Consider the following 17,652-nt stretch of genomic DNA (forward strand, 5'->3'; position numbering starts at 1 on the left):
CCATGTCTTACTCTTTAAGTTGTTTAACATGAACAGTCACTGTTTCAGTTATTGAAATCCATGTAATACTTATCTTCCTCTGATTACCTGGTGATGATCCTAACTTTTGGGATTAAAGTTTCCCTTTTGACTATGACTCATAACAAGATACTCTGAACACACATTGCTTATCTATGGAGACTCTACCTTAGATATTTTTTCCACCATCGAGTTGTTTGGATCGAAAGTTGCTTGCTCTGTCGTTGAAACTGCTTTATGTCTGGAAAACTGATGGTACATACTATATTGAAGACTTAAGCACTGCATCATAATTTTTCATTATCGCATTGACAACCATTGAATACTACCTACTCGTGCCATATGACAATGACTCCTTAGGACAAGGGGGTTTGGAGGAAAATACACCACTTCAGTACTGTTTTTGATGTTGTGTGAACCTGCACAATCCGATTGGCTTCTGGTTTATAAACTGTGCCTTAATCATTGAGATCACTCTGAAAAAAGTTGTTCCTCATTATTTGAAACAGATTACCTGTACCACTTATAATTGTATGTAGCCTTGTCATCCCACCATGGAGTTAAACGATTCAAGCATTACTTTTGTGTGCATATGAGCACATTGATGTCAATGAAGACTTGTATAGTTCTTTAGGCGACCTGTTCCTTGATGAGGAGGAGGAAGCACAGTCCTCAGATAATTAACTCTTTGACCAAAAATTGTATTGAAGTTAAAATAATACAATGTTGATGTACTGAGACTTCTCAGGTTTCACAATCTGCCATGCTGTAATTGGGGCCCTCAGAGCATACGCCTTGAGCAAAAAGTGATGCAAAAATGTGCCAGAAGTCTCAACTTCGACCACCTCAAGGAATCTGAAACTTGCTTCCAAACACAGAGCTTCAGCCTGAAAAAACACCCTTCACACTGAAAGAGGATCACCCTAGAAAGAATGTAAACTGTGGCACACCCTCTTCAAGGGTTGATCCAGAATGGACAGTGCCACATCCTTTGTATTGAAAAGAATTCGAGAACACAATGAAGGCTGTCTCACCACATGAAGATACACTTGATAGTCCGGATTTGAGATAAAAATGATATTTTATCAGCTCCCAACACAACCATATTGTATAAAGTCTTAGAATGATTTATCTAGGCAAATAAACAGTCAAATCAACAACTCCGAAATTTCAGAGTCTTCCACTTTCCTTCGAGTCTGGTATTCCCTGTAAAATTATATTTGTAGAGACATTTTTACCAGATTTACACCATTGCCAGATTCCTAAGCTTACAGAGCCCAGTGAATCAGACACAAATCAGTTTTTTCTAGCTAGATCACTTCAAACCTATTCCGACTGAGGATGATTATCGTTCCCAGCCATATGAGGATTTTGTTCCACATTCTGTCGATACATGGAACAAAAACGTAGTGGAGTGAGACAGTGAAAAAGCACTACCTCATTAGAGTATTATCTCTTGATAAAACCTCAGCATGCCATTCTGTGATTAATGGTGCAGCATTACAACATGGTGTTATCATGGCTGTAGAACAAGAAGAAACTGTCTTGCTTATTGAATCTTTGACTAGGACAGAGAGACAGAGAGAAAGGTCCAGTACTTGCAATTGCTAAAAAAAAAAACAGCTCTAAAGATCATAATAGATAACTTTAAAAACCCTCCAAAGACATGATGCATAGTGCCTGTAGGTGAGCATAACTACAAAGCTTCGCCACAGAATTTGCTATTTTATAGGTCACACCCCTCGTGTTCTATAGTAGTTCATATCGGTTAACAGTAATGTATTAGCCAGCAGCCCACAGAAGGTCTGCCCTCTGATAAAATAAATGCTTTGATGTGTCAGTCAAGCGTAGCAGTGAGCACCACTTCCTTGTGATGTATTGCAAACTTCCAAACAGTCCTTAGTCAGTTTCTGTGTGAAGAAATAAAATAACTCTTCGAGCACCTCTGTAAGACAGTCTTAGTAGTGTGCTCCATACTTTTGATAACAAGAACAACAAGAATAGGCCCAGGATAACCAGTTGCCGAAGGCAAAGTTTTCAAGGTTACAAAGTCTGCAGTAGAGACTACAGTTCTTGTGGAACCCCTACTGCATCCAAGCATGATTCTGTATGCATTCCCTCGATCTCATAACACTTGGTGGAGGAACGCTGAGGAATTAAGCTCAGGAACAAGGATAGTAACTACGGGCAAGTGGCTGTTATCAAAGTGCAGCACGATTACTTCTTTGAGTTCACGTAGATTTGCTCTTTTGAGAAAAGGGGCTATACATTAGAGGGATAAAGGTATCTACTTCATATATCTCTAATATAAAAAAAAGTATGACACACCACCACAAATGAGTTCATGTTTACCTTTTTGTAGACAATTGATTTGTAAAGAGGAAAATTTCAGAAAGGCCTGTCCCACTCAAAGTACATTAGTCCTGGTTAAGCTGCTTGGATTCCCCATCAGAGTCAAAAAATCCCATCGGCTAAACACAAAATTATCAGGGCATAACACTCAATACCAATTTTGCTCAGACTTGCCAATATGGGAGAGGATTCAGGCATTCCATAGACTGGTTCCAATGTTTCCGACATTGCAATCTCCAAGAGTGGGAATGATAAGAGTGAGAATAGTGATAAAGTTGTTGAGCATGGTGGCATTGGGCATATAGTTATATTACAGTGCATGCCTGCAAATGCCCTGTTGCAAGAGTGTTCTGTATTCCAGCGTGGTCACAAGCATCTGAAGGTTGGGAAGATCTAGAAGAGGTGTTGTCTCATATCAGGCGCAGGCAGCTATAGTTGGAAACACAATCTCACAAAATAGCGGCAATTTGCAGATCTCCTGCTGTATGTAAGGCCATTGAAAGGCGCCTTCCTTCGGGGAACACAAGCACATAGGTTTCATTTCACAATTCAATGAAAGTTGAAAAATGTGGAACAGTAACTTCCGCTAACTGTATTAGAATTGAAGGCAGTGTTTCTGTCACAAAAAGCTGTGCAGATACTAACAAATAACATGACTACCGTTTATTGTATTTAGAAGCAGGGAGTGACACACTTGCTGCTCCTGGTTCAGTTTGCACCAGAGGTCTGTGTGGCACTGGACTTTCAAATGCGAAATACATCTGGCAGAGCACTTTACTAGCAAATATGAATTTGCAGTCTTACTAAACAGACTCAATCATGAGGCACACAATGTGGAGCTCAGTCTCAAGATTCTCCGCTTGTACTGTCAAAGGTAGGACACACAAGACATACATCTGTTCAGTAAAGGTCAAAGCAAAAAAAGCCCACTCTTCTCGTCGAGGTTCCCTCTCTCCCAGTCCCAGAGGAATGCTCTGCGAATAAACTGGCTAGGGAAATTTACATTAGCTTTTCCATTTCTTCCACTAATTTTTTTTAACAGTACTCAAAATGCAACAAATACCAATGTCTTTGATGTTAGTTGCTCCATCAAGGACTAGGCAAGTATGGTACTTTCAGTTGCTCAAGATATTCAGTTGGCCACATTGCAAACAGACCCTGCCCCGATATGTTCATGTTACAGAGAAATCATATTTATCCCACAGCCCACAGTCACTCAGTGTAACATTTTAGCTCTTGACTTCTTAAAATTAGCATATCTAAACTTGCCATCTGGAGTATGACAATTCTTATGGAAGCATGTGGGCCTGCAACAAAGGCGGGCTATGCGGCTAAATGGAAATGCCTTGTTCACCACTATGAATGAAAGCCTTTACAAGATCCATCATACATAGTGCAATACCTACACTCTCTAAAGAAAGCTGGTCTTGCATATGTTTCTATTTGAGTACATTTGTCAGCAGTGGCTGTTTATCTACAAAACCGACAAATCATTTGACTTTGGAAAATTCCTGGCATCAAAGGCTTCATTGAAGTAATGAGAATAGTTTTTCCACCCAGTGGCTACTTGGGTTATCAATATTGTATTAACAAGACATAACTGATCCGTCTTTTGAGCCACTAGACTCATTCTTCCTTTAGTTGTTAACACAGAAAGTTGTTTTTCTTGTATCAATCACTTCCTTTTGATGTTAGTGAACTCCAAGCACTATCAGTATAATAATTCTTTATACAGGTGCACAAAAACAAGGTGGTCTTACACACACATCCAGAATTTCTTCCCAAAATAGTATCACTTTTTCACCTCAGACTATTGAACGTTTAGTCTTCTTTCAAAGTCCTTCAAACATGGCAGAAAGGTGCTTTGCAGTCTTTAGATGCCAAACCAGATTTTTTGCCCAGTATAAATAACTAGACCTTTTGTTTGAACTGAACTTTTTTTAGTTTAAACTGAACTTTGTCTCGTTTGAACCCATGCACCTTGGAAAGCCCTTCTTCAAAGGAGGCATAATTATATTGTCTTAATGTACATTCAGGTTTTTATGCATATTTATCTAGGCAGTTTACCCACATTTTGCATGCACGGTGTCACCATGGCTATCCTTGGTAACATTCCACTTATCAATTTGCAAGGTCTTCTTCTAACACTTTCACTGAACATTCCTGTGTTGCCATTCATGACCGATGAGAAGCATAGGTGGGTCAGTTTTAATTTAATTTTTTATTTTACCATCTTTAGTGGATTTTAATTATAGATGTTACAGCAGGCATGTTATTCCATACGAATATTTTGAAAACATTATTACAGGCAGTGTGCAACAAAAGCCCTGAATCCATGTACACACATTTGTAGCAACCAGGAACAAAATGTTCCCATCACTCAACAAACAGTTAAACGCGAAAGGGGAAATATGTAACATGAAGTCCTGGTACACAGATCGCCTCGAGTTCTCCTGCAGCTTATAAAATAAGATGTAACTGTGTCACCTCTACACTAGGGCAGTGCAGGGATGGGGAGGAAACAAGGGTCTATTTTCCTAGAACGGCTACAATAAGCTAATACAGCATACGGGGGATCGGTCCAAGGTGGTTGAACTGTCCTGCGGTCCCTAAAGGTCACTTAAATAAATCAACCCAGTCCTGTGCTCTGGGTCACTTCTGCAGTCCTCACGCCTCTTCTCGCCGGAACGCTGTGACTTGGGGCTTGCCCCACTTAGGATTTGCTGCCTGCCACAGCCCGAACATGTGGCAGTGTGCTAGCCTTCCAATGCATAGCAATTCCTTTACACACCACTAGTAATGCCTGGTCAATAAAGCGGTTTGCAGCTTCCCTTGCACTTCAGGGTTTTCTAAAGGCCTAACACACTGCTAGCCATGTAGTTGAGTGCAGTACGTCCCGTAATTGTGTCAAGAGTGTCCGTGACCCCCGTTCAAAGACTGCAGGACATTGTACAGCTCCAGAACATGTGCAGCATGTTTGCCTCGGCTGTAGGGCAGCGTGGGCACTACGACAAAACCTTGAGGAAGATTCTCTGGAGTTTGTCCTGTGTGAGATGCTGTGCTATATGTACTGGCTGAGGGTGTTGCAGAAGACCTTCTGAGGGGATCAAACAGTTTAAAAACATTATTCTTCCTCGGATTTAAAGGGGAAGAGGCAGTACTTTTAATTTCATGCAGAGCATATAATCTACAACAGCAAATACTGAAGGTGAAAACTTTTACCCCTGTCTAACTGTTTGGCAAACGTGATATTGTGTTTTCCCCTGTGCCACTCACTTTTCTTCTGGAAGGAAATCTTAAGTGCCAGCACAGTCAAACATGTGTCAGGGAAAATATCATCTCAAGTGGCGTCTGCATGCTGATGATTGTGGGTTTCGATATGTGGCCAAGACTCATTCTCAGCACTGAAACTTTATTCTTGAAGTAAACAAGTTGTGACGATCCAAACCCAACACTAGCTGTCAGCGTAGACAATGATCAACCAGTTATCATACGAAAGACAGAGCTTCTGCAACCTTAGAAATAAAGTAAGACGAGGCTTGGCTAATTGCTTCTATCTATTGAAACTGATTTGTCTCTTCGTAAGATTTTTAATTTATTGTTTTTACTTCTCACCATGTATTCCACATCCACAAACAGAACAAAGAAAATTGCATTAGTCTCCTAGAGGGAGTTAAGATACTACTACATTTGATAAAGGTACTCATTTCCATGATGATTATCACTAAGCACCCATTCTTTACTTCCTCTTTAGTCACATGTTTATTCTTCTCTATTTCGCAAGTAGAAATTATAAACAGGACTACATTTCGCTTATGACAAATAATGCATTACTGGATACACATGCACATAAACACGTCACTGTCTTCCAACGGACTGAGAGACACTTATTAATGTGGAAGCAATTACGCATTGTTTATTGTAATTTGTGTGTTGAAATGCTGTAAGCATACTGTGGTGAATCCATTTTAGTTCTTTTTGGGACTCAGGAGTTTAGCTTAGCCTTTTGGCTTGAAGGCCTGTGCCCGCATCACCTAGAGACTTTTAGCCTACTTAACATGCTCTGTTTTATTCAATTTATTTTTATTATTTCTTCTGAAATGGCTGCCATTGTTTATAGTTAATAGAAATGTTTCGATTTGCATTAGCAGTGCCACTCTGTGAAGGCGTCCTTATCAGTTTCATGATCAGTGATGTAGGTAGGTATTACATGTGATAAGAACATAATGTACTCTTGTTGGGGATTGTTTGTATAATTGCCGACACAAGTCTGCCTCCTTATCAGTTGTTTAGGATCATACCTGCATCAGGGGTCCTACATGTTCTGTATAAATACACCTCACACGGACAAGGTCAATATAGGGATTCCTTCCAGATACCATCTATGCTGCATGTCACCTTGCTGCAGAACTCAGCCTTTGTGTCACCACGGAGTCTGACCTAGAGACCTCATTCCAAGGTAACAAGGGTTGGGGAGCGGTTCTTATGGACATGGTACTGGCAGATTGGGTTAATCATACCTAGCTCTCAATAGGGTAGAGAATTAGGCTTTCTTGGTTAGGAATTTTATATCATGTTTATCGTTAGATGATGGGGGGGGGCTTATATTCACAGCTCTCATCTTCATAATTCTGCTTCTTTTACTGTTCAGTATCTTAATCATGGCAGCACATGCATTTTATCGTAGATTGCTGTCTTTTAGATAAATATAGTGAAAACTTTCCTGTATCTCCTTCATTGCCTGTGTGTGTACGAGACTTGTTGCTAATGAGAGGAAAGGGTAACATCCGTTCCACCACGACTTCTCTGAGATGTCTCCATCTAGAGTCAATGCGTAAGGCTGCCAGAAATTACCTTTGATTTCTTAGTTTTGATAAGATACTGTTGTGAGCCAAGAGGCTTGATACGACATTTGCCACTTGTTGTAGGAGTGACTCAGTCACCCACAAACAAAAGTGCTGTCTCCCCTAAACCAGCAGTCTTGCCTAGGAACGAGAGTCCAGCTACGACAATACCTAGCTGTATTGTGCCTTTGATACTCCACTAAAGCAAGTTGTTGCATACACCATATGCTTGAGAAACCAATACAGAAATTAATTTTAAAAATGCCATTAGTACTATTGTTGTTTAGAAGCTGGTACAATATATTAAAGTGGATACCTAAAATCAAAGATCTATAGCACATATGTCAGCACAAATTTACATACATTACACGTTTCGTCAAAATTAGTCACCATGTGTTCAAGGAGGTCTAGTATCTGGTGGATATACAAGATCCATAGAGAGTAGACACCATATTTTCCAAGTGTTCTAGTAATTTTTCATCAGTCCTAGTTAATTTCAACTTTTTTTCCTCAGCACATGTTTATTATTTTATATCCTTTGTCCTGTTTTCAACTCTGGGCGCCCTAGAGCCATCCATTGCATTGTAATGCACCTAATCATTTTACTTTTAAAGCAGTTAGTGTCTCTTATGGTGTCTAATTTTCTGGTGTTACTTATGTTCTTTGTAAAACATGGACAATGCAAAATTTGGCATTGTGTGATACTTGGTGCAGCAAAAGCAGGATATCACTTCAGCTACTATCAATAAACTCAGCCAACATTCTTTTTTCATTTTTTATCTTGCCACCAGTTGTTTGGGAGTGTTGTGCCTGATGGCCACATAACGAATAACGATCACTTGCTTCCCTTATCGGCTCCTACTATCCTTAATCCTCTACCCCTTATCCACTATACCCACTTTCCATATGACCATATTATTTTTCTGTCCATTTGGACCAACTCTTGTATCACCCACAGTGATACTGATGTGTATAGGATAATACCTTACCCCATCTAGTTAAAAATAATTTCCAGACTGTTTCGTTGTATGAACCAGTTATAGTTTATTTGTATGTACCTTACAAGTTTCCAAAGTAATGCGTTCTTTTAACAGTAAGGCCTCCTATAGATCCCTGTCTATATTGGCCTCCTCTCAACTTCAATCTGCAGTAAACTGTATTTGTGTGGCTAGGTATTAATGTACTAGTCCCGGGCACCCTTCGCCCCCCTTCATATGTATACTGTAGTGTGCCCATTTTCACCCTGCTTCTCTGTTTGTGACAAATTAGTCCCGTCACTGCAGACTTCAATCACCTAAAGCACAGATGTGTCATCAGCTACATAATAACATTGAAGCAGTTATAAATATCTACAAAGCACAAACATTTTGGCAATTTCTGTTCTTCATGCCAGAATCAAGGGCACGTTTTTTTTTTTTTTTTCAAGTAATCTACTGACTTGATAATGGTTTCAAGCAATCTACTGCTATTGGGTTTGCGCATCTGTTTTCTCTGTGTGTAACCTGAATGCCATGGTAGCAAAAAGAGTAACATACCCAAGTAATATTCAGTTCTGCCAGCAGTTCCCTTTCCAGTGATTGGGAGGCCATAATGGCAACACGTCGTTTTTGTTTGTTGATTTGCAGACCATAGTGGCGCCCAAGGTGTCCCAATAACCATGTTGGTATCTCATTGGATTTACTCCTGTTAAATAAACTATAATTTTTCTTACAGTGATAGCAGATGTTGACAACTGTGTATTTCTGTTACCCAATAGTTTAATTTGTTATGTGGTTGGTAAGCCAATGCTTCTTCTGACATAAATAGGAGTGGGGATAGATGGCACCCTTGCCACATGACCATGTCCATTTCCTCTGAAAGGACATTGTTCTAACCCTTGCTAGGGGCTTTGTATATTATATTGAGGCAATTTTATTGAATACCAGTCCAAAGTTCATAGTCTTCAGTACTGCAAATTGGTACTCCCAAAGTACTGTGTCAAGACATTTTCTGTGTTTCTTAAGCCATCTGTGTCATTTCCTCCGTTGTAGCCATGGATTCTCCCTTTACATATGCTAGACATCTAACATTGAGAGTGGTTCTCCTGCCTGGGATAAACATGCATTAATCTCTACATACCAGTTGATGGTTAACTTGATTATTCATGCTCATCCAGAACCTTATTGTCCACGTTAAGCAAAGACAGTGGCTTGTTCCGGGTTCCTCTGGGTAAACCCCTATCCGATATTTCTCAATTGTATCCTGAACACTGCTAAAACTCTACAGGTAATCCATCCCTCTGGGTTCTTGCTTGTCGTCAGATCATTACTAGACACCATCATCTCCTCTGGTGCAATCATACTTTCTTATGCTGCATTCTGTTTGTGTGTCAGTTTGTGTATACCTTTTTTTCTCCAATACAGAAAATTCAGAAGCCACACCTGAATAATCTGGGCATGCATACAGTGTTTTCTAACTCCTATGAGTGCACCGTGGTACATCATATATCCAAGTTAACTTCCTCAAGGAATGGGCCACCACCTCCCATTATCTCGGAGGCAAGGAGTCCTGCATATTGCAATATTCCTACATGTATAACAGGACCTTTTCAGTGCTGGCACTCCAAAATATACAGTACTGCAGTAACTCCAGTGAGGAAGAAAGTAGATCAGGTCATTGTGTAGTTTACTGCTTCAGGGCGATCTCATCATGCTTTTACCACCCCAGGGTCATCTTCCCTGAATAGGCTTCACTAGTACGTCATCCATTTTGTATTTCTACAATTTTAAATCTGTGATGGAGAGCTGCTGAGTTTGAGGTTTTTTTCTGCCTCATATTGTTACAAATGTTGTACAGCTGCTGTTCTCTTGCTTAATCCAAATTGTGTCTCACACAAAATGCACCAACTTTTTCTGTGTGATTGAAAGTGAATATTAGGAGTGGGCGGAACTCGTGGAATTTCATAAAAACTCAGTATTCCGCAGAGTCCTGCCAATGGACGGAATATATGCACGGCACGCTGCAATTTAGCGCCAGTAGTGCAAGCAATGCTGAAAAATCAGTGCAGATGGTTCCATGCGGTGCACAATAGAGCATGGTCATTCAAGTTGATTTTGCTGCTGCTCCAGTAGAAAATCTACTCAAGCGGGAGCACATCTACTCAAAAAGCCCCTTTGACTGCAACCGTCCGTGTTGGAAAATGGCACTCAGGAACGCTAGTTCTCACTCGTTCTTGCAGTTCTGGAGCCTTATGGCAAAAAAATGTCTGCATGCAGCGATTGGCGGAATTGTGCCGTAACTCTGGGTTACAAGAGTAACGCGGAGTCACTAAATTCTGCAGGTGGAACAAAGCATTCCACCTGCCCCTATTAAGTATTCAGATATGTTCAAGATATTAGGTTGTCACTGGCCAACTGTGGCAGGCAGGTCCTCACTGCATTACGTTTGAACACGTTCCCTCATTCTTGGAGTTCTTATAACTTTATTTGAGGTAAGTGCCACATTGACCATTTAATTCCTCCATGATTTGCTGCTGGTCTCTCAGCCAAGTCCTAAGTGCTTCATATACATTTCTGTAAGCTTATAGTGTTTGACCCTAAGTGACTGAAAGCATAAGTGGCATTCACCTACATCAGGTGTTGTTTTGTCAACCTGAAATGAGGAAACTGGACAAATGGCTCTACTGTACCCGAGCAGTTGGGTTAAATGGCACTTCAAATATGAACTCACTTTGTTCGGTCATCTTGTTCTGGTGTATGTCCGTTTTGGTGTGCATTATATTTATTTCATTGTGAGACAAACGTGCAAGTAGTTAATTGATGGATTTCAGATGTTACTATAATTGGTGCAACAGCCTTAGTTTTACCTCATATTTTGTGGTTATCATCATGACAGCCAGTCAGTTTGATTAAAATGTCTGATGTTTTTCATTCTTGTTTCCTCACTTAAGCTCCTGGACCTGCTTGGTGGACCTTGAGGGATTAAACATGAGGCACTTGTGGAGGCCTGGCGTCAAAGCATTACTTCGAATTATTGAGGTTGTTGAGGCCAATTACCCAGAAACACTGGGTCGTCTTCTCATCCTCAGAGCCCCACGAGTCTTTCCTGTTCTCTGGACTCTAGTAAGTTTGTAGATCAATTATAAAAATGGTGCTTTCGTAGAAATGTTACACACTTTTATATAAATGTCACAGCCAAAAGCTAAACCACCCACATTAAGACAACAGTTTATTTTAGAACATTTAGAACAGTAGCCAACCTTGCTAGCAGGATTTGCTAGAGGATTTGGAAGGCTTTTATCGTGAACAGATTTGTTTTCTTTCTCCTGCAGGTGAGTCCTTTCATAGATGACAATACCAGAAAGAAATTCCTCATTTATGCTGGAAATGATTATCAGGGACCTGGTGGCCTTGTGGATTATATCGATAAAGAGATTATCCCAGATTTCCTCAGTGGCGAGTGCATGGTAAGCAAAGAAGCCCTACCAGGTGTTCTCTGTTCAGATACTGCCTGTAATTTTATAGCATTTGACAGGAGGTCAGCCTAGCATTGTCCAGTGCATAGAGTATATACCCAAGCATATTGACAAAATGCCTATTGATCAGAGAAGAAAATGTGTCAGCCGTACTATGGATGTGGCGCAAAGGCAAAGCTGTTGAAGTGTTCTGAGAGCGCACACAATAAAAGGGGCATGCTGTCAGTGCGCCTTCTGATGGCAGCCCTCTGAAGGGGAGAAAGGGGGAAACACCCAGAAGAACTAGTCCAGAACCACGAGGTTGTGAAAAACAAAAGCAAAACAACGCTTTTGTTTTCCACAACTCCCTGGTTTCGGTACCTTAACCACGCATGTCTGAACAACGTACATGCATGGTTAAGGTACAGAAGGGAGTTGGAGTGGACGCGGTAAAGGAGGAGGTAAGTTGGACTGGGGCTGTTTTGGGGGGTGGGAGGGCGAGGGGTGATTAGGATTTGGGGAGCAGGGTTTAGGTTTTAGGGGTGGGGACTCGTGGTATTTTTAGTTTTTGGGGTGGGGTGGGGGTCTGGGGTGATTAGAGTTTAGGGGGGGGTCAGGGTTTAGTTTAGTGGGGTGGGGGCTGTGGTGGAAGCATGCTGGGTCGTGTATGCTGACTGGTAATGCTTTTACCAGGAATGCGTTTACAACAGTAAAATAGTCGTAAACGTATTCGTGGTAAAGGCATTAGGTTTAGAACAAGATCGTTGTTCCGACCTCGTTGTTGAGCCACAGGTGGTTTAGGCACCCGTGGTTCCGACATATAACCGGAGAAGGGGGGTCCCATGGACATCACCAGACATCCCCTTGCAGGCGGGTACAGTAACTCACTGCGTCTGCCTGCAAGGAGATCTCTAATCCCTCTTAAGAGTGCAGGTGGGTGCAGCCTGTACTGTGAAACATGAAGCTGCTGTGCGGCAGTTGCTCTGTATTTCACTTGAATGTGCTGCCCCCAGGGCAGCACTTGTTTGGAGTTGCCCTGAAGGGAGTGAATTCTTTGTAATAGGGTGCAATTCACCTTTCTGTGCATGGTGCACCTACATAAAGGTGTGGTGCAAACAGGAAAAGTGCACCCTATTTGCCATAGGGCCCTAGGAGTCATGCCTGGACTCTTCCTTCGCCACGCAGTGTAAGGCTGCAGGCGATGATGGAGGCTAATAAGCAAAGGAGTAGTAAACATTCCAGTGGAAGGGCTTTGAGTGTCATGCATCTGGGTTGGGGAGGTGAGTGATTCTTTTCTACTCCGGATAACTGTCCAGCAGAACATATAATTGCTTAACATGGAACAGTGGAGGCAGGCTCTGTGAGAGAGACACTCATAATGTGGAGAACAAAGCACAGAGGTGTCCTTTGAGGGACAGTTCATCAAAGCACCTCACTAGTGAAGGGGGAGTGTGGACCCTGAGGCCAGCAATAGCGACAGCAAAGAAATCGGTGTTAAGTTTACTGTTAGATTTTAAACAAAGTCTGCACACTGTAGATGGTAAAATTAAAAACCCATAGGAGCTGTATTGATAGAATGAAAGAAAGGCTGAAAAAATGTGCTGGACATGTCAGGAAGGCGCATGTCCATAGTGTAGCGTGCAACAAATGACCAAAGACGTAAGGCACAACAGTTTAAAAAGCAGCACACCATTGTCTGTGAAAAAATTAGGACTTAGAATCAAGATCCAGACATAATAGCTTGTGTATAACTAGAGTTTCTAAATCTACCAACACTGGCCAAAAGTGTGTAATTTGTGGAGCCAATGTTCAAAACATTGCTAGAATCTGAAACATTTTCCCTTTTAGTTATATTGGAGTGCATCGCTGTTTGACGTCAAGACCCTCACCCCGTTTATCTCCTAGGCCCATCATAGTGAATATATTGTTTTATCGAAATTGTGATGTGTGTGGCTCTGAGGTGGGGCAGGGAGAAGAAGGCTCTACAATACAAGAGATCATTGTGCTCTGTATATCCAGATTTCTCAGTAGCAAGACATAAATACAAGCTTCACTTTTTCACAGATCACAGAGTGGCAATAGCATTTATGTAAGCAGAGGCGAAGAAATCTCCATTGAAAAGCCAATGCCCTCAGCTTTGCAACTCCGGATAATAATTACTAATGATATCCTCTAGCCGAAAGACTCACAGAATGGTTTTGTTGTTTATGTATCGGCGCTAGACATAAATATCTTTTTGCAGAGTGAATCTTTTCTGGATTTACATGCTGTGCATTATTCCGCCATCCAGTGGTTGGGGTCCGAAATTCTTTGTATAGTAGTAGTTCTTCCTTGCTGCGGTATTTATTTATTATTTTTTTTTTTTTGGGTATTGATGGTCTCACCTTTTGGTGCCTAATACAGCCCTTCCTGATGTCATACACCCTCCCAAGAAACTTCCTTGTGTGGGCACCATCTTCAGATTCTTTTTTTTTTTTTTTGCCGTTGGGTCTAGAAGCATCGCTGAAGGCTCTTCAAGCATTAAAAAAAGAGACGTTTATTAAGTCAAGAAAACGTCGGGTTTGAATTCAACAAGCACACCAAGTTACACCGGAGAATGCCTAGGCAGGGAACCTCTGTTCTGGGTGGCTGGGAAAATACACCATTTCGCTGAAGGTGCCATCACAAGTTTGCACACCAGGTGGGTAACCTCTATCTTCTGCTAGATCACCGAAGCAATGATTGTGACGCCTGTGCAGTGTTTAAGCCAAAAACCTTGAAGGTGAGAGAAAAACAGAGGCAGGCACATCACGCCATGCAGGGCCAGAAAGAGACTCCATCACTTACCATCAACTATTGCAAATCACACTTCCATCCCTCAAAGCAGTTGAATTTCCCAGAAGCGATACTGGATAACTTCCAAAGCAGGGCATTTCCATCTCGAAAGACAGCAAAAGATTTCCAAAATGGCTCAAAAGCTATCAACAAAAAAGTTATTTTCAGTTCGGAATTACAAATCATTCATGGGAATGATTTCCTCATGTATTCCACTGATCCCAAATTGCCGACTGCACATGCGACCTTTACAGGAGCTACTAGACACTCAGTGGCTCCAAATGAATGGCTCCTTCAACGATCGAATTCAGATCACATGGGAAATAAAAGCTGCCATATCTTGGTAGAAAACAGTCAAACTTCTCCAAGGGCCTTTCATTTCTGCAAGTGCCAAAATATATAATAACGACAGATGCGTCACTCGAAGGTTGGGGTGCCCACCTTCAAAATCTACTGATAAGTGCAACTGGACACAAAAGAACAAACAACTTCACATAAACCAACTGGAGTTGAAAGCAGTAGATGTGGCACTGTAGGCTTTCTTACTAAAAAGACAGAACTCAAAAATTATCATCAGAATGGACAAAACCACAAGTATGTTGTACCTAAACAAACAGGGCGGCACAAAGTCCTTGGAGCTTTCACATAAGGCTCAGAGCATTTGGGAATGGGCCATAGAGAACCAAATTTCTCTGTAAGCAGAACAGCTGCCAGGGCAAGCCAACTTCCTAGCGGACTCTTTGAGCAGGGCAATCATCCCGTATCACAAGTGGGAACTCGACCAACAGGTTCTAAATCAGCTTTTCCAGACGTCCCATATTATGCAAGCTGGCATCCCCAAAAAGGTTATGGGGAAATGCTTTTTTGATGAGATGGTCAGGAATCTATGCCTGTGCTTTTCCCCTGATTCCCCTGATGCCCAGAGTGATCAGCAAAATAAAAGCAGAGGGATGTGGTCTCCTAGTGGCACCCAGCTTGCCCAGACCGATATGGTTCACAGAACTCCTTCTGTATTCGAAGCAACCACATGTTCTATTCAGACACCAGCCCTACTGACCATGTACCAGGGCCAAGTCAGGCATCCGAATCCTTCACCTCTACACTTATCGGCCTGGCTCCTGAATTCAATGAATACTCCACCTTGAGCATTTCATCGGAATGTAGATAAATATTGGCCAAAGCCAGAGCGGACACCACCAATAAGACCTATAAACTTAAATGGAAGTGTTTCTGTTTCTGGTGTTACGGAAGGAGTCCATCCTGTGACGTCACCTCCAAAACAAATACTTCCTTATTTATTACATTTAGCAAAATCCGGACTCTCTTATTCCTCAATAAGGGTACATGTGGTGTTAATTTCAACATTCTGCCACTCTCAGCAGACCTCCTCGATGTATTCTACCAGGATTGTAAAACAATTCCGCAAGGGCCTTTTAGAGTATTTCCACTGGTGCGCAAACCTCCACCGTTATAGTTATTAAACATAATGTTAGGACAACTCATGAAGCCTCCTTTCGAGCCAATCCACAGGTCAGATTTAAAATTCATCTCTTGGAAGACATCGCTCTTCCTAGCTCTCACATCAATAAAAAGAGTGAGTGACATACAAGCCTTCACCGTCAAGGAACCTTTTCTCCAGTTCACTCCAAATGGTGTTACACTTCGAATAAACCCTAAGTACATACCAAAAGTAAAATCAAACTTTCATCTAAATGAGCCAGTGGTCTTAAGAATGTTATGTTCGGTGGCATGTGTAGCTGCAGATACACATGCTGTGCATAGTCCGCCGTCTGGTGTTGGGTCGGAGTGTTACAAGTTGTTTTTCTTCGAAGAAGTCTTTTCGAGTCACGAGACCGAGGGACTCCTCCTCCTTTGTTTCCATTGCGCATGGGCGTCGACTCCATCTTAGATTGTTTTTTTTCCGCCATCGGGTTCGGACGTGTTCCTTTTCGCTCCGTGTTTCGGGACGGAAAGATAGTCATAACTTCGGAAAACTACGTCGGTATTGTTTCGTTCGGTATCGGGTTAGATTAGAATCGACACCGAATCCTGAAGAGCTCCGGTAGCCCTTTGGGGGTAATTTCGATCCACCGTCGGGGCCTGGTCGGCCCGACCGCGTGCAATATCGACACTGATGGAACGGACCCCGTTCCGATTCTGTCCTAAATGCCACAGTAAATATCCCTATACAGACCAACATTTGGTCTGTAACTTGTGCCTGTCACCCGAGCACAAGGAAGAAACGTGTGAGGCCTGTCGAGCGTTTCGGTCCAGAAAAACGCTACGTGACCGAAGAGCCAGACGGTTGCAGATGGCGTCCACGCCGACAGGACAACGAGGGTTCGAGGAACAGGGAGAAGAAGAAGAAGCCTTCTCCATCCATGAATCGGACTCGGAAGAATTCGACGTCGAAGAAACCGTGAGTAAGACGTCGAAGCAAGCACCACACGGGAAAACAGACAAAGCCCAGGGGACGCCACTGCCAACAGGCCATGGCTCAACCCATAAAGTAGGTGACCGTCCATCGGCACCGAAAAAAGGCGAACTGGTGCCGAGGTCGTCCGACTCGGGTCGAGACACAGGCACGCAGCAATCTCGGGACTGAGAAAGTGCTGCAGAAAAGGGTCGTCACCGAGACAGCACCACCGAGGCTGCTCGGCACAGAGACAGCGGCACCGAAGATGGTCGACGCCGAGAAAGTTCGACACCGAAAAAGAGAAAAATCTCGTCGGAGCCGAAAATGACAAAAGACACGGTTTCGGTGCCTAAACGACCAGCAACCGAACCGACTGCCAGTTCGTACTCAGAGGAACAATCACTGTCCTCCCAAACGCGCAAACACAGGTTTGAGGAAGATTTGCAAACCACAGATGTAGACCACACCCAAAAGCAGATCTTCATACAAAGTGGTACAGGGAAGATCAGCACTCTTCCCCCAATCAGGAGGAAAAGGAAACTCTATGTTCGATGGCATATGTTGCTGCAGATACACATGTTGAGCACAGTCCGCTGCCTGGTGTTGGGCTCGGAGTATTACAAGTTGTTTTTCTTCGAAGAAGTCTTTTTCGGTCACGGGACCGAAGGACTCCTCCCTCTTCGGCTCCATTGCGCATGGGCGTCGACTCCATCTTAGATTGTTTTTTTCTGCTGTCGGGTTCGGACGTGTTCCTTTTCGCTCCGTGTTTCGGTTCG

At 42.4% G+C, this 17,652-nt stretch overlaps 1 protein-coding gene across 2 annotated transcripts in view; it reads left to right on the plus strand.

The window, feature by feature from the left end:
* SEC14L1 (SEC14 like lipid binding 1) overlaps nt 1-17,652 on the plus strand; it is a 443,723-nt gene that overhangs the window by 215,552 nt on the left and 210,519 nt on the right. For both annotated transcript variants that reach the window (XM_069200247.1, XM_069200248.1), the window contains 2 exons: nt 11,143-11,314; nt 11,524-11,658. In XM_069200247.1, coding sequence (XP_069056348.1) covers nt 11,143-11,314; nt 11,524-11,658 — 307 coding nt within the window. The remainder of the gene's footprint in view (nt 1-11,142; nt 11,315-11,523; nt 11,659-17,652) is intronic.

The sequence above is a fragment of the Pleurodeles waltl genome, chromosome 7, assembly GCF_031143425.1.
Source record: "Pleurodeles waltl isolate 20211129_DDA chromosome 7, aPleWal1.hap1.20221129, whole genome shotgun sequence".
Taxonomy (NCBI): Eukaryota; Metazoa; Chordata; class Amphibia; order Caudata; family Salamandridae; genus Pleurodeles; species Pleurodeles waltl.